General features: G+C 43.6%; 1 protein-coding gene across 2 annotated transcripts; it reads left to right on the forward strand.

The window, feature by feature from the left end:
- The first annotated feature begins 942 nt into the window (after window positions 1-942).
- Window positions 943-16,547, forward strand: LOC147054527 (period circadian protein homolog 2-like). 2 transcript variants are annotated; one of them, XM_085915903.1, is made up of 22 exons: window positions 943-1,088; window positions 3,761-4,319; window positions 5,132-5,224; window positions 5,400-5,554; window positions 5,693-5,814; window positions 5,942-6,143; window positions 7,170-7,221; window positions 7,819-7,961; window positions 8,144-8,222; window positions 8,314-8,420; window positions 8,538-8,691; window positions 8,821-8,929; window positions 9,012-9,279; window positions 9,556-9,694; window positions 9,776-9,912; window positions 10,247-10,444; window positions 10,643-10,888; window positions 11,982-13,024; window positions 13,659-13,878; window positions 13,972-14,209; window positions 14,326-14,476; window positions 14,619-16,547. In XM_085915903.1, exons 2-22 carry the CDS (start codon window positions 3,877-3,879, stop codon window positions 14,772-14,774), a joined length of 4,455 nt encoding a protein of 1,484 aa, XP_085772029.1. In that variant the 5' UTR covers window positions 943-1,088; window positions 3,761-3,876; the 3' UTR covers window positions 14,775-16,547. The 2 variants fall into 2 exon arrangements, with proteins under 2 accessions (XP_085772029.1, XP_085772030.1); XM_085915904.1 differs by lacking the exon at window positions 10,247-10,444.
- Window positions 16,548-17,933: the final 1,386 nt, after the last annotated feature.

The following is a 17,933-nucleotide window of genomic DNA, read 5'->3' on the forward strand; positions in this document are numbered from 1 at the left end:
ACATCATTAGGTACACTGAGGACAATTTACAGTCCTAAATTAGAAAAATAATTGATGAATATACATTTTAGAATATAAAAGGAAATGCTGAAGGAGCTGCACAGATTTATGAAGAAATTATTTTCTCAGGCACGTATGTATCGATTACTGCTTTTAGCCCTCGGAAAAAACAATCCGCCCCTGGTTTAAGCGCTTCTGGCTCCTTGCGCATCATGCTGCCGATTGCTAAGTCAAAAAAAAATTGTTTGATCTTGAAAAAAAAAAAAAACAAGGTGAGTTGCATAACACCTTACCTTGCACAGACAACCCTTGACACACAATTTTGTCTTTGTATTAAATTATGAATCCCAATAGGAACGATTGTTAGTCTGTGGCCTGACTGGGTGTCGGCTGGGATAAATGTATGGATGAATGGATGAATGAGTTTTCTATTGGACTTTATTGGTTTTAGCGAGTATACCTAATGTTGTGGTTGCGACTGCATCAGGTTGACGACCTTTTTTTGATCGTCGCTTATGTTGGGACGGAAATTTCTTGTAGCAATTCGCGTTTAAGTGCTTTGACAGCACGTCGCGAAAGGTTTAACTGGTGAATAGCCAATCGTCAATGGGCTTCATGAATGACTCTCCATTTAAAGTATTTTGCTTTTATGTAATTCCCGTCTACAACGCGTTGTTTAGAAGTCTCAACTAACCAGCTCGCCTCACTCCACGCGAGACACGTAACATGGGATTCCACGTGCGGAGGTTGGCTTGTTTATATAAAATGATTGACAGGTCCTTCGGGCAATCAGCTCAGCTCTTTGTAAACTCGTCACGTTTTCCGCAGATATCTACGATTTCTGACCAATTGCACAACGGTAGAGGCGGGGAGAGAATTGAGGTCGCGCTACGAGTTCGCTGATTGGCTGGTGTATCTAAACCGGAGGAAACTGGGGGAGGACCTGCCCACTACTGTGTCAGCCTGTCAGAATGCCGTCTCCCATTGACGAATACTAAGCTTTACGTGGGTCTTGTTTTTGACTTTCGGCTTTATTTTTTCATGTCGTCTGACACGTCCAGAAAGAGGAGTTTATTTCGATCAAGCAGGTGAGTTTTTTCCCTTAAATTCCTCCTTGTAAGATGTAGTCAGAGCGTAAAAAGTTGCATAACTAAATCCGATCTGCGCATGCGCGGCCACTCTGTTTGCTCTACATTTTTACTATTTTTAAGGCAGAAATAGCATTTGATTGTTTTGTAAATACCTATATAGGAAGATGATGTCCATTTGCGGGACATGGGTCCTTTGGGGGGCACGCGAATGCTGTTTTCGTGTCTGTTTGTGGACTATATCGTCACTTTTACATAACTGTGTCAGTGTACCGTGCTGTGGATTGCAGGTCAACGTGTGTGTGGATTGTGAATAGCAGGTCACTGTGGGTGAGGGGGAGGAAAGGGGTGATTTCAAGCGTTTTTATTGTATATTTTCTCACCTTTAAAGTACAAGCACATGGGAAATCATCGATGTCCATCAACATGATGTCATAATTGTTACAAACGTAGAAGCCGGTTAATAGGCATAGACAGATTCATGGAAGTAAACATGTAAAAATTGCAACATTCTGTCATGTTTGGGGATAACCGATTGAAATGAGGCAATTCTGCAGCCGCATTCTAGAAAAGTGAAAGGAATTGTTAATATACGGTTAGTTTTTTGCTCATTATTTTAAGGCCTTGAGGCCGTAGAGAAATCTTAAAGTTTAAGACTTAAACCTTCCCTTCCACAATGAACTGTGAAAGTCAGGTCGGCTTTCACAAAGCTTTTTTTTCTCACTAATGATCTATGATTGTTTTCTTTGAGTTACAGTGTCCCTAGTTTTCATTTTTTAACTTCTGAGTACACAGTTTTCATTTGTCTAAAATTCAGGAAGTCACAGAGGATTTTTTCAAAACATTGGAATATAAATCAATCTTATTCTTGGAATTATGTAACTATTTATGTCTTGTTTATGTTGTGTCTGTACAGAATGAATCAAACAAGAGACATCAAGTTACAATTATATTCCCTCTGTATTTGGGACTTTTGTTCGATTACTCTGATAATTTCTGTTAGTAGAGTTCAATGAAATGCCACGCCTGGATGAAGTGGAAAACATTTGGTTTTATGAAACAAGGCTACAGTAGCTGGATCCAAATCCATGTGACTGGAGCAGCCGTTGTATAATGCTGCGATAGCTGGGCTAGTATGACTGGTTCCGCCTCTGAATAATGATGCAGAGCTTAAAGCACTACTGTACTTGACTTTAGTTTCATTATGTCATTCTGAGAGTTTTGCATCTGCGAGCATGGGACCTTGAAGCTTTTTCCTTGGCAATTTATTCATTTGCCATTGCTTGTATGTTCCCAGTGGAAGGAGTCTGTGGTAAGTGTATTTTTTCCAGGTTCTCATGTCTTTGTTAAGTCAAAATGTACTTTTATGTCATTTTCTCTTGCTCTTTTAAGCAGTATCTTGTTTTTTTTTGGTATAAGTTTAATACAGAAGCAAAGCAAGGGCATGCTTCATTATATGCTGATGTTTTTATTTTTACTTTCTTCTGATGAAAATCTAGTTTTGGAAAGTTTTCCTTGATGAAGTGGCATTATGAGCTGTTTACTATTTGTTAGAGGATGTGTGGGTTATTTTATAGTGTCGGGTACATGTTTGGATGGATTTTTGTGGTGAAGAATGCTCTTTAGGAAACGTACCGTATCATACAATAAACACGTTATATCGTTTTTTTTCAAATGTGAGAGCAAAGGAGATGTTTGCTGTAAATCCATGGATTGGCTAATATGACTTTAACATGTTGACACTCCTTGTTCTCTCCTGACTGGTTATTGGCTGCAGCCAATAGGATGTCTCCTCTGAACTTCAGACCATGTGAAAAGCAGCAGGATGTGTGGCTGCTTGGACTTTATTGTGTGTTTTAAGAGAAATACCTGTATTTCTGGGTCTTTTTGCACAGAGGTGCTTATGTAAAGAGTAGAATGATCAAATTGCCCAAAATGGTTTACATAAGTATTGTAGCTGCAGCTTGCTTGGATTTTTTCCACAGTGCTTGTTGCAGGATGGATTAAACAAACATACTGTAAGTACGACCTCTTAAAGAATCTTCTGCATTGTATTTGTATTATCTCTTCATGACATAAGTTGTCTTTTGAAGAGACATGTTTGACATGAACTTTGTTACTACAGTATTAGGGAATGGTTGCTATCAGACACACAGAAGGCACATCACCTGTATCATATTGCACCTCCTAGCAAATTCTGCTGCGCATCTCTGCTTTATATAAGGTGAAATCATGGATAATTGACCACGTTTGTGTAGAATCACTATCTAAGGCATTATTAACATACCATTATGTGTATTAAATGTGCTCTCTGGGAGCTGTTGCACTTGAGTTTTCCAGTAGATGACCTAATATTATACTGTTCTATGAATTGAAATGCTTCACCCAGAAAGATTGGAATTCCCTTTTGTTTTGGATTATTGAACTTTTGAGGAATGGGTAAGTTGCTGCTTGTCTGTGAAGGTGTGTGCATGCGCAGGTGGAGTGTTAGTTTATTTTGGAAGATGGTGCCCTGTCATTTCGCATCCAATGCCAAACTGTCTGATCGGATCACAGTCCTGACCACTGAATTTTTTATGCACAGTTTCTCCGAACAGGCTGAGATTATTTGTTGTTTGTGCATGAAAATCTCATGGCAATATAATAATGCATATTATTTTCTTTTATTGTAGAGCGAATGCTTCCTGGTGAGGGATCAACTACGCTTACACCTCACTTCAATACCGTTTGTGGTGCTGCCATGCGGAAGACAACCTAAACTCCCATCTCCCGTCCATTGGCCCATTCCATGTCAGAGAGCAGTGACTCTCAGCATTACCTCTATTCAACCCTGGAAGGGCGGGAACGGTCCCGCGAAAGGGTCGGCCTTCAAGTGGAGGACGGAGAGCTCTCCCCGTGCTCCGCCATCAGCCAACTTCACCGCATGGCCAGCAGTTACAGCGAGGGTTGTGGCAGGAGGGATGGGGGCGACATGGAGCCAGAGTTGGGCTTGGCTTCAGAAGGCAGTGACAGCAGCCAAGAGCACCCTGCCTCGCCTGGTTCTCCCCACGACAAAAGGAAGCGGACACGCTTACACGAAGATGTAGAGATGGCCGGCTCAAGTGGGAGTGGGACAGAGTCCCATGGCAACGAATCGCATGGAAATGAGTCTCACGGCAATGAATCTGTGGGCAGCTCAAATGGAAACGGGAAAGATTCCGCTCTCCACGAGTCATCGGGAAGCAACAAGAGGTGAGAGCCCCATAACGCACTCAATCGTGTATGAATATTCCGCCATTATGTGGAAGCAGACCATCTAGGTCATGGAAGTATGGATCATTAAATATAATAGAGGGACCATTTTCTCCTGTATGAGTCATGGCTACAACTCTGTCTTGCTTTCTTTCGACTCAAATTGACAGTAACACCAAAGTTTTATTCACAAGCAACTTAATTCTTAAAACTAATGTACTGCCTTCTGAACTAGCCCTATGAAGCCACCCGTGACCAATCTAAAGTAGCAGACAATATTTTTGATCATTAGACTTATCATTTTGGTCCGTATAAGCGCAATGTAAAATTTTTGGAATGTATAAACTCAAATCCTGGGCAAATTTTCACGAACTAATTGGTTTCCTTGGGAGCCCTCGAAGAGCCATTGTGACCCTAAGCACCTTGGTAACTTTTTAACATGGAAAGTTCAACTCATTAAATGTCAGGCATTTTTCGTGCAAGCGCTTTGTTGTCGTAATTCAGATGGAAAATGCAATACATCTTTTCTAATGCAATTAGTGGTAGTCCAAGACCCATCCACAGCGTGTTTTGCTATGCATTAAAGACTCTGTAATGGAATCTTAATTAGCTTGATTGATGTATTTTACAGAGAAGTCTCTCCATGAAAATTATTGTTGTTTTTCCCCTGCATAATGAATCGCTTTCTTTACCTTCACGTTATTATTCCGACACATTCTAGCAAGTTCCTAGATCGCTTGATGTGTGACGTAACATTTTTTCGCTGGTCTTTTATTCTTAACATTGTCAATACCATGTTGTTTATTGTACAGCTCAAACTCTCACAGCCCCTCGCCACCAAGCAGCTCCAATGCCTTCAGTCTGGTGAGCTCCGAGCAGGACAATCCATCTACTAGTGGTTGCAGGTTAGTATGAACCTTACACATCTTTGGCACCTTAATTCATCACGTTGACTCACCTCAGTGCCAGTCTCTCCCATCATCATTCCTCCGCCAATTTATACCCCCGCTCGAGAGAGTGCCAGCCCCGGTGAGACCTTTTCTCTGATGCACATGTATGTGTCTCGTGTACGCTCTGCAGCAGCGAACAGTCGGCTAAAGCAAAGACACAGAAGGAGCTCTTCAAGACCCTTAAGGAGCTGAAGATGCATTTGCCCATGGAGAAGAGGAACAAGGGCAAATCCACCACTGTCAACACACTCAAATATGCTCTACGGTGTGTCAAGCAGGTGAAAGGTAAGATTTCCAACTTGTGTCAATCCACAACAACAACATACCATCAATGTTGTAAAGTATATGTTTGTTGGGCAAATGCTGTCATGCATCAGCGTCTTCAATTACAGCTTTACAGATGTGGTGTTTTTCCGTTTACAGCCAACGAGGAGTATTACCAGATGCTGATGATCAACGACAGCCAACCACCTGGTTTTGAAGTATCGTCTTACACCATTGAGGAGATCAACAGCATCACTTCTGAATACACCCTCAGAAACACTGTAAGTTCTTTTGTCACACATAAATAAGCCTTGACTTGACATACAGTTATTCATTGCTGCTCAAAGGTTTCCTCTTTCTACTGTACAAAATTGTCATGACCACAACAATCTGCTTTGTTTCTTGCAGGACATATTTGCTGTGGCTGTCTCACTAATCACAGGGAAAATAGTTTACATCTCCGATCAGGCGGCGACCATCTTAAACTGCAAGCGTGAAGTATTCCATAATGCCAAGTTTGTGGAATTCTTGACGCCTCAGGACGTGAGCGTGTTCTACAGCTTCACGACTCCTTACCGCTTGCCCTCGTGGAGCATGTGCACTGGAGCAGGTAACAGCAATCTCTAAACTGGTGGGATGTGTTGCATTTAAACACGCTAAATTGAGGTTGGATTCCCACCAGCTGCACCAGGCACGTTGGAAACCCACATGAAACCCAAATTTCACCACCTGCACACATAGACTCATCCATTTCCTTCACATGAGCCACCCACTCACACGTGCCTGTACACACATCGCACATATTTTATTAGCATGATCAATATCACGCAAACCAATGTATGCACACGTACAGACACCTGCCACACTGTTTTATATTATACTCTTTAATATACACTGCCCTCCATAATTATTGGTACCCCTCGTCAAGATGTATTCTGTAACTTCCCATGAGTTCTTTTATCCCCTCTAAATAATGTAAAAGAAAGAGTAAATCCAACCTTTAATTCAAATACATTTATTCAGTGGCTAAGAAAAATCTACACAGGAAAAAAATGTTTTACATCAATCATGTGTGCCACAATTATTAGCAGCCCTAATGTTAGTACAAACCCTTTTTTCCCAACAAAACCACACTTAATTTACTCCTATGTTCCAAACAATGGAGAATACAGAAAAGAGGGTTTTTTGACCATTTCTCTTTGCACAAGCTCTTGAAATCATCCAGCAACCTGGAGAAGAGGTTAAGATCTGGGGACCAAGATAGCCATTCAAGGAGCTTATTTGCGTACCTGGTGAATCATAACTACAATTTTCCGTAAGAGAGTATGCTTCAGCAATAAAAAACAAAATGATCATAAGGCTTTTAACTAGGGGTGCCAATATTATGGAGTGTATGCTGGCTCCCACTGTTTTCAAATATCTTTAAAAAAAAAAAAAGAAGTCATACTTAACACCTATACCACCAGCAGGCATATTTGGTATCTTAATTCAATTTTGGTTTGGGGGATGTTTTTGAGTAGAACTTCACTGACGTTTTGGTCTCAGTCAACTGCAACAGATGGGTGATTCTGGTCATGCGCATTGTTGAGTACATACTCATCCTCTTTCTCCACCCTCCTCCCTGTGTTTTTTTCAGAGTCTTCTCCCACGGAGTGCATGCAGGAGAAATCCTTCTTTTGCCGCATCAGGTGAGTGAGAGCGCACAGCAGATTGTGATTCATAGATTTCTGCTCTAACAATCCCTGAGTAAGACAAGTAGCACCAAGCAGGAGCAAAGAGACGGTGTGGGCTAGTGCTGAGAGCTTCTAATATTCAGCCCCTTTTGTTTTGCACTTTCTTCCCAACTGGGCTTGACACAGCTATTCTTGGGTTTACCTGCCTTAGTTTGGGCTGCTTGGTCTTTTTTTCCCCACCACAGAAAAGTACTGCTCCTAGGTCACTTGCATGAAGCTGCATTAAAGGCTTAACTTGAGGTCACCAACCAATCTTTTTGAAACTATTTGAGGGCTACATGTATGCTTCATACACACTTTTAATAGTACAATGGTTATCAAGATAGAAAATTCATAAATATCAACATGCAACACTTCTCTAAATCTGTGCAAGTGTTTATTTCTACAACAGTCTTAGGAAATTACCAGTTGGTGCGCAACTGCACCATGTTGCTGACCCGTACTTTAAACTATCGATAATAACACACAACACATCAAAATAACTGCAAGTGCAAGTCTGTTTGTGACATAAATGAAACAAAACTAATTGAATTATTCATCTATGTGTTTCAGTGGTGGGAAGGAACACTATGGGGACATGCAGTACTACCCATTCCGCATGACTCCTTACCTAATGAAAGTTCAAGATGCGGAATTGGCTGAGGAGCAGTTCTGCTGCCTCCTGCTGGCAGAAAGGGTGCACTCCGGTTATGAAGGTGAGACCACTGGCATTGGCTCCTCATGTGAGAAGCGATTCACTTCCTGCTTCAGAAATATGAATTTGATGGGGGCCGTTTAGGCAATTTAAAAATGTACTTTTTTCCATCCTTGATTTAAATTGCTTAGATTTCAGCAAAGGGCTAATGGTCTTTTTTTTTCCTCTGTTCTCTGTTACTAGCACCCAGAATCCCTCCCGACAAGCGCATTTTCACCACCACACACACCCCCAACTGTGTTTTTCAGGATGTGGATGAAAGGCGAGTAAAAGAATGCCTTTTGAATTTAATGAACAAGGTTATGTTGATGCATGTGGGAAATAATTTCTAATATTCTTATATTCTCCATCAGGGCTGTTCCGCTGTTGGGTTACCTCCCCCAGGACTTGATCGGTACACCTGTACTGCTCAATCTCCACCCGAGTGACAGGCCTATCATGCTGGCCGTGCATCGCAAGAGTAAGGCTCGATTACTTTCTGGGTTTTTGATATGTGCCGTCTGGCTATACTAATTAGTACCTGTGAATTCCTTGCATGACCACATCGTCTCACAAACTCTTTGCCTTCTACCGACAGTTCTAAAGTATGCCGGGCAGCCTTTTGACCACTCCTCAATTCGCTTCTGCGCAAGAAATGGCGAATACATTACAATCGACACCAGCTGGTCCAGCTTTGTCAACCCATGGAGCCGCAAAGTTTCCTTTGTCATCGGCAGGCACAAAGTTCGCATGTAAGTCTTTTACACGCACACATTAAAAGTTATGTTACCCTTTTTGATGGTGAATTTCGATTTGGATTATTTATGCAGGAGTTGTCCATATTCAAGTTGTTTTACTGACACAGTTGATGTTATTTTCAGGGGTCCTGTGAATGAAGATGTTTTTGCAGCACTGGCTTTCAATGAAGGGAAGATGATGGACTCAGACATTCAAGAAATTAGTGAGCAGATCCACAGGCTTCTCCTACAAGTATGTACACAAGTTATAGTTTATTTAAACACACCTTATCACAAGCTTTTGCCAGGTTCTATAATGGCCTCTCTACCCTTAGCCGGTTCACAACATGGGATCCAGTGGTTATGGTAGCCACGGCAGCAACGGTTCGCACGAACAACAGGTGAGCAATGGCTCATCCAGTGAAAGCAATGGCAACGGGAACACAGCTGAGGAGACAAGCAAGGCCAAGCCCACCAGGACATTCCAGGAGATTTGTAAGGGAGTTCACATGCTCAAGAACCAAGACTCCCAAGTGTGCCTGCGGTCCCCTCCGCCTTCACCAGCTCCATATCCATCCAAACACGAAAAGAAGAACTCTGATGGTAAGCTCGATTCTTCAGTTATCGAAAGTGTTCATTTTAAGGTGTCACTGTATTCTATAGAAGTGGTCAAAAGCAATTTAAAATGTTGTTACAGAATGCTTTTCTACTGTGAAACATTTTAGCATAGTGTCCTGAGACAGGTTACCCACAGAAATTGAGGGAGAGCGTGACAGCTCGTTTGTTTTCTTTTGTACGCACTAGTTGCGCTAAACCCCTTCGCATGCCTGCTGTTTATCTTTCTGACATAAGCTTCTGTTTCTCTTCCTGCAATGGCAGTGTCTCAAAAGAATCCAGTGGTGCGTCTGAAGGATTCTGCGCCAAAAGATGGTAATGCAGCTAGCATGGATGAATTCACCTTCAAAGACCAGACCGTCTGCTCCTACCAGCAGATTAGCTGCCTTGACAGTGTTATCCGGTAAGTGTGTGAGTGTGTGCCTGTCTGTGTTTGTGTCGTATTCCTTCTCAAGATTTATAATCTACCGTACCTTTCTTTCAGGTACCTGGAGAGCTGTAACATCCCCATCACCGTAAAGAGGAAATACCAGTTTTCTTCAAATACTACCTCCTCCAACTCAGATGATGACAAAAAGTGTACAGAGGACACTGTGCAGGCTCCTGGTGGTTCCAACACAGGTATGGGCTGATCATTCAGATACGTCCACACACCCACGTAGACACATAGTAGGGGTTCACAGTTCGGTTCGTATCTCAGTTTTGCCGTCACGATTCTGGTTCTTAGACAAATGTCTTTTATGGTTAGGTAAAAACTACAATATGCTCACAGCATTATTATTATTTACTACTATCGTTAATGTGTCTTTTAGATTATTTCCTGTCACTTGAGAAATTCCCCTCTACATTTCTCGTGAATGACTTTTATTGGATTTAGTTATCAGAAAATGGATGGTTGCATGGATGATGAGATTTCTGAGACTCAGAGCGAACAATGGGTGACTCTGTTCTTTAGATGCTTTGATGCTTGAGGGCCAGCCTGGATTGTCAAACATGAAAGCGCTGAAGAAGTCCGAAGCCGCAGTGGTTGGAGCACCAATGGGACCCCTTCCCTTACCCAGCAAGGCCGAAAGTGTTGTGTCAATCACATCTCAGTGTAGCTATAGCAGCACCATTGTGCATGTGGGAGACAAGAAGCCACAGCCAGAGTCTGGTAAGTGTTATATTCGCAGTTAAATATTACAATTCCCTTAGAAACACAAGACAAAAGAAAGCTATGAGATGAGGACTGGCTAATACGAAACAATATGTTGTCATGCCATGCAAAAAACAAGAGAGCGTAAGAGCAGCATAGGGTTTTACATGGGAGCGATCCTAATGACTGACGTTTATGAACGTGCTGTTTTGACAGAAATAATTGAGGACGTGGCTGAGAGCCCTGCCCCTCCTGCTCCGCCCGTTAGTGTTGTATCTCCGCTGAGCCAGGAGAAAGAGGCCTATAAGCGCCTGGGACTGACCAAGCAGGTGCTGGCGGCCCACACGCAGAAAGAAGAGCAGGCCTTCCTCACTCGCTGCCGAGAACTCTGTAAAGCCAGGACGTTCCAGAAGGACTATTCCACCCATCTGCACAGGCAGAAAGGGCCAGTCAACCCTGAAGGTAAGCAAATGTTTTCAGAATGACAGCATGAAATGACTGTATATGGATTGTCACTAACTAAGTTCACTCCCTCTAACTTGGGGCGTTTTACTTGATATGAGCAGAGGCGGTCCTGGCTACTTTTGCGCCCTGGTCCAACCATCCATCGCGGCGCCCCCGCACCCCCTCCCGGAAACATTTTTTTTTGCCAACACCATCCGGTCACTCAAACAACCTTAACTTAACATTGATCACGTCACGTATGCGTGCATCAGGTAATGCGGCCATAACATAGTGCGTGCACTGTCCATTTTTTTTTTTTTTTCGTTTTTGTGTGTACATTTTCCACATCACCCAATTGATTACATGTGGATAGGTATTATTATTTTTATGAATGCAATGCAATTTACAATTTATTTGGAAGCAGTCGTGTGGCCTTGGAAACCCTCGCCCTCCTTTCTTTGCTTTTCCTCTCCGGCCTCTGTTGCCCCCCCGCAGCGCTCTTGCCTGCTCGGAGCAGGCGAGAGAGAGGTGGGGAGGGGCGGGGTGAGAGGGCTGCACTTCTGACACGCACGCACAGAGACCGAATGAAAAAAAAACCCGACACAACGCGACTCTCAGCAGCAAATTGACATCACGTGACAATAAGGGCGCCCCAAGTACCCACTGATCACATTTGAGATGGAACTGACTGAGCTAAAAAACTGGCAATTTTTTTTTTATCTTGAGAGCGACGTAGATTGCGGCCTATTTACGTAGCTATTTACTAGTCTTGAATCACATGAAAGAGACAATCTCATTCTACCTTCACCTGCCCTTTGGTTTGGCTGCCTTGACTTTTGATGCCAAAACTAGTTTTACAAATACTTTCAGCGGAAACAGAATAGAATGAGAAGTTGGTCCTTGCTTTGTTGAAACAAAATGTTCCACTCCTGTGAAATGTTTGGCATACATGATCACCAATATTAATTCTAGTTTATCACAGTCTTTTGAGCTAGTTGTCAGTTGAGCTAGTATTTTGTGTGTTTGTGTCCTTGATGTGTTGAATGACCTTTTCGGTGAAATGCGGATATTGTGAAGTCCAACTTTCTGACCTTGTAATTGGTCACTTCAGAACCATCGGGACTACGAGGTGCTGCCAAACAGGGCACCACTCGGCCAGAGACTACTGCCAAAAAGGGGAACCGTAACAGAAAGTCCAAGAAGCCACGCATGAAGCATCCCGAGTCGTCCGACAGCGCCGCTTCCAACCGCAAACCCCGCCCCCCACTTCAGGGCCTCAACCAAACGTCATGGTCTCCGTCTGAAGCGTCATTGTCAGCTTTCAATGTGTCCTACCCAGCCATGGTGCCCGCGTACCAGCTCTATCCACCGGCACCTGCGGCTCCAGCACAGGTGCCCCCTCCCGATCCCTCGCTTTCCACAGGCTTTGTTGAGGGCCAGAGCAACCAAGTCCCTCCCACTGCCACTCCTTTCCCCGCGCCCATTGTTGCGCCAGTGGTGGCTTATGTGCTACCAAATTACCTGTTCCCTCAAATGGGACCGTTGGGCCAAATGGGGCCTGCTCCCAGACCAGCGTTTTTCCTGGAGCAGGCTCAGACGCAACCTCAGTTCAATGGCCAGCAGCCCTTTCAGACCCCGCAGCCAGCGTACACCATGCAAACACAACCTCCCTTCACCAGCCAACAGATTTTCCCCGTGCCGACTGCCTTTCCGGCCCAGCAGCCATTCCAGGCTCGGCCAACCACCTATCCTGCCCAGCAGCCCTTCACTGCCCAACCGACTTTCTCAGTCCAGACTCCATTTGTAGCTCAAGCCCCATATCCACCTCAGCCCTTCCCATATAGCTTAAGCACCCAAGCCCCAAAAGCTTCAGGTCTGGAGCCCAGAGAGGGGGCGGCTTCTCGCTCTTCTACTCCGGCGTCTGGAGCACGCGAGCGCACCACGTCACCGACGCTCTTTGAGTCACGGTGCAGCTCGCCCCTGCAGCTCAATTTACTGAGCATGGAAGAGGGCCAACGCTCGGTGGAACGGCAGGACAGTACAGTGGCCTCTGTTGGACTTCAGGGCACCAGTCCAACGGCATGTTCTGCTGTAGCAGGACCTGCAGGGGAAAAGAACGCAAGCGCCTCAGCCAAGGCTGAAAATCTTCAGCAGGTGAGAGGTCTTTTTATATTTTGTTGGCAATGAACTGAAATGTTGACTCAAGTCATGATCTTCTATAGATCTAACTATCGACAAAACAATCGCATGGAAAGCCACTTAAGCAATATCTTTGGTATTCAGCTTAAGGTCCGTTTACCAGTAGGCGCTTTATCTTCTCTAGTTCAAGAGTAGGTAGTAGAATGACTACAAGGTTATTATACTTAAAGTAAATGAACAAAATAATGAGCATTAGAGATGACAAAACGTTTTATAAATCAAAATGTTTTCTGTTGACAAAATGATACAAAACGAGCTAATGATAGTCAAAATGTCATTCCTTTTCATCTTTATAGATTTCATACATAAGAATTTTTATTTTTTAAGTGTAAATGTATTTGTCAGTTTTTTGGGAAATGTGTCGAATGTCACTCATCACACCTCGAAATGTTACTGTAAGTAGCGTGTGGTCCTCTTTTTTTGCTTAATGTATGAACAAATGCAAGGTGCTGACTCTCGATCCACTGAAACTAAAAAAAAAAAAAAAACCTCCAATCAATCAAACATAGATAATAGTTACTTTGATTGCAAATGAATGATTGCACAAATGGCAGCTTTTCCAACTTTTGTGGGGTTTTTGTCGTGTTAGGTGACGATGCAGGTTAATTCTCCAGAAGATGGCGCACATAGTGACGGTCACTCGTCATCCTGTGACCTACTGGATATCCTTCTCCAAGAGCAGGAGGACTCTCACTCCGGTACCGGTTCAGCAACATCTGGCTCCATGGGCTCTGGATCGGGCTCGGGTTCAGGCTCTGGTTGCAATGGTTGCGGTACATCAGCAAGTGGAGCCTCAGGCAGCAGAACAGGTTTGTCCATAGTTGCCAATCCAAGCTAACAGAAAGCTGCTTTGAAGCCCCATTTGACTTGACTTGGATTTGTTTCTCCAAACCGCTATGTAGGGAGCAGCAACACAAGCAAATACTTTGGCAGTATTGATTCTTTGGAACATGACCCAAAGACTAAAACCAAAGTCAAGGCGAGAGGAGAAGGAGATTCTGCCGATAGCCAGTCACAAGTCAAGGCGTCGGCCAAAGGCGAGGGCGAGCATTTCATCAAATACGTTCTCCAGGAGCCTCTTTGGCTGCTGATGGCCAATGCTGACGACAAGGTCATGATGACGTATCAAATGCCATGCAGGTGAGTCAACGATTCAGAGCAATAGTGGTGATTTCGAATTGTAAATGCACACTGAGTGAGGCTCATTGTCCTTCCCTTGAGCAGAACATGACAACGTTGCATGACTTGTTCCATAGGGACATTCAGAAGATCCTGCGGGAAGACAAGGAACGGCTCAGACAGATGCAGAAGAGCCAGCCCCACTTTTCCTCAGACCAGCGGCGAGAGCTGCTGGAGGAACACCCGTGGATGAGAAGAGGGGGTCTACCTGCAGCTATCAATGTGAAGGTTCGCAGTGAATTCCTTAAAAGACGCAAATGTTTTTATCTGTGTGGGCTGGCCAGTCGACTCTATAGATTGTGGGTGAAAGCATGGCAACCAACTAAAACCTTTAACGTGACTTTATGTGCGTGCGTGCGTCTGTGTTCAGGAGTGTCTGTACTGCAAAGATGCTGCAGAGGACCACATCGAGGAGAACCTCCCTGAAATGGACATGGGGGAAATGGGCGAGGAGCTGAGCCAAGAATGCGAGAATGCTCAGAGCCAAACGGAGGAGTCGCAGCCCAAACCGGACCCCGGCTCGTGAAGCGTTCGAGCGCCAGCAGGGAGGGGGAGACACACTTGACCAGCCATGGACCCTTAACACATGAACACTCAGACACACAACATTGTAAATGTGACACGCAACAACCGTGTGCCTGGCCGTCCTCAACAAGACTCTTAAACACAGATCAACTGAAGCTGTGATGATTGTGAGCTGGATCACGCAGCAGTCTGTTAACACAGTACAGCTGTCTTAACACAGTCTCAGTTATGAAATGTACACTTTTCCATTTATTTAATTTTCCCCCTTTTTCCTGGGAGACAACATGAGCATTTAATAATGTGTAGGTGTTCAACTTTATGAAAGTAACGAAATGGAAGAAGACATGATTGTCACATTGGTTCCCCATGACGAATATTGGAACAGATGTGCTGTTGTCAGCAGGGACCTCCTGCTTCTTCTTTTTTTTTTTTTTTTTTAAATATATCCTAGTTTTAGGACCATCGCATAGCACTTCTGTAGTCTGACGAACCGACTGACGAGTGTCACACTCACTCATCAGCCACGGGACGGGACACACGCAGTCTGACTGTAAATTGCCTCAACAGTGACAATCAGATGCACACCACAAGACGTGCATTGAACTTGTTTTATTTATTTGTTAGTTGTTATAAACCAGACCAGGGTTTCTTATGCTACTGCCAAATTACTTCAAGATTGTATTAACAGTTGACTACTGTGTATGTTACATGTTAGTCATCTGTCGGACCTTTAATGTCACTTTAGTCGGAGATTTAATCGAAACTGGAGTATGAATCCTGCACACAAGAGGAAATGTGCACCATTATTTATTCCCCCTCCCTCCCCAAACCCCAAAGAGTATGAAATCCATAGGAATCGAAGAGTACTTAACTTAGCGGAGACATGCATGCCTCGATGGTTTCCAGCACTGTATTCAATCCTTGTGTATTCTGTGAATACAGAATAATAGAGGAAATCAGGGGACCATAGGAAAGAAATATGTATCCAATATTTCTGCCAAAACAACCCGCTTGCTATTTTGTATAAAGTCAGGATGCTCGGTGCCCCGGAACCAGCTCAGGTCCTACAACAAACTTGGGTTCGGTTTCGGAATGTAGCACAGGCTGGACCAAGGACATCCCACTCAGTAGTTTTTTTTGTGGTTGTCTTTTTCTTTCTTTTCATCCAATTTGAACACGGTTTCTGTGGTCTTATTTTGTCCACTTAATTTCATTTGCAGAAAAGCTTTTAGACGCAAGTGTGGCTGGAGATGGGGATAGTCCCCCTGTCATGTTACTACTGTGAACAGTGAAGAACTGCCCCTTAATTCGCAATTGGACAACGTGCAATGTTTCCCTTGCGTATGGGCTCCACGCCTCGGTGCATGGAGAGGAAAGAAACCTGAAGAAACTCCATTTGTACATCTCAGTACAGTGACAAGGATGACCCAGCGGTCTTAGGTGCGTTCACAATTTTGAATGGAAATGTGGTTCATACATCGGGAATGGAAAATGTTTTTACGCCTTACTGTTTTCCACAAAGAGGGAAGTCAATTAATTCCACACTGATGAGAGTACTGCGCGAATGGGAGGATACAGCCTGACCTGTAAATGCATAAATATATACATAAGTGGTACCGGCACATGAGGATGTGTCACGTACAATGTTTTCTTGCCACTGTATGAGTCTGGTTAGATTCAATTATAGTGCAGTTTTGTGCATTTTTTTGTTTGTAGGAATTTGTGTTTGAAAGTTTGACATCATGTTCAAATAAAATTACAAGAACTATTTAAACCGTTGAGAGACTGCATCATATGATACTTATTATCAAGCTGCATTTGGTCGCCCTGGCTCCAATCATTCCTGACAGAATGAAACCAAAAAAAGATTGATATTAATGCAGTAGCATGCTTCTAAACACACATAAAGTGCTCAGCCTTCTGCTGCTTCTGTTGCTCCAAGTGATTGTTCTCTCACAGTCAAAGACAGTTGAGGGTGGCTTCCGGGCTCCCCGGGGGATCCTTTTCAGTGCCATATGCCGCCGAGCGCCCGTTAAATCTTTCTCGGGCCAACTGCTGCATTAAGTAAGATGACCTTTGAACCGAAACTCTTTGCACTGGCCACCACCGTACAGCTGATGCATGAAGATGCTCAAGTTCTGTCTCATGTATGTATGATGGAGACAGAGAAGATGGCGTTGATGGAGGAAAATGATCAGCTTTGGGTTCAACTAGGTTCAAGCTTCATGTGGAGAAATTCAATTGATGTAAATTGAAATGAGGTCATCATATGCCTGTTCTAATTTTGTTGGCTCAGTGTGTGTGTGTGTGTGTGTGTGTGTGTGTGTGTGTGTGTGTGTGTGTGTGTGTGTGTGTGTGTGTGTGTGTGTGTGTGTTGTGCCTTTGAAGAATCTGAGCCAGCTTGTATTCCTTCCAAGTTCTTTTCAGCTCTACAAGGCTTTGACACTTCCCCGTCAAATGGTCAGTGGCACCTTTGATCACGGCTGCTCCTCGAGAGTGTTTCCTGTCACTTTCACACCCCTCTCCAACACTCAGCCTTGCTAATTACTTCTCTTAAATACTTTCAAGATCATCTGACAGCCACTATTCTATTCAAATATTCATTTATCCAATTTAGGCCGTGTGAAATGAACTAATATTTGACTTTCACTGAGAATGTTTTTCCACTATTGCTTGTTTCTGTCAGGAAGGAAGAGGATTTTGATGGTGGGTCCATTTATTCAACCCTGACAGGATTTAACAGCTTTTTGTCAATGAGCTCATGTGAGAAGAGGTGCGACTCCAAGGGGAGGATGTGCTAATGGGAACGCACACACATTCACCAGCTACAACAGGTACACATCTAACCAAAACCAATACAAAAGTTGTTTTGTTGAAGAGTTTTTTTTGCATTGTTGAACGATGTATTTGGACATTTCATGAAGAATGTTGTTTTTGTGGAATAGCTCACAATAAATAGAGCAGAATCAAGTTCAAAATTGGATTAAGGACTTCACAATTCCATTATACACGGATGAAGCCGTGATGGGCTTCGTATGGAATGAAAGTAAAATTCCGTTTCTTCTCGTTTTGACACACCCTGTCTGTGTACCATGCGTGACGTTCTAACTGCATGCGGGTCAAGGACACAAAAGTCTCAACAAAACATGTTTTGAAACAG

Source organism: Syngnathus leptorhynchus, chromosome 7 (assembly GCF_054491065.1).
Source record: "Syngnathus leptorhynchus isolate UIUO chromosome 7, UIUO_Slep, whole genome shotgun sequence".
NCBI classification, from domain to species: Eukaryota; Metazoa; Chordata; class Actinopteri; order Syngnathiformes; family Syngnathidae; genus Syngnathus; species Syngnathus leptorhynchus.

Bases quoted from the DNA above. Each gene is read 5' to 3' on its own strand.
- LOC147054527 (XM_085915903.1), top strand. From the start codon at position 3,877: ATGTCAGAGAGCAGTGACTCTCAGCATTACCTCTATTCAACCCTGGAA. The intron at 8,421-8,537 runs GTAAGGCTCGAT...TTCTACCGACAG, and splicing joins GCTGGCCGTGCATCGCAAGA to TTCTAAAGTATGCCGGGCAG. The intron at 14,210-14,325 runs GTGAGTCAACGA...CTTGTTCCATAG, and splicing joins ACGTATCAAATGCCATGCAG to GGACATTCAGAAGATCCTGC.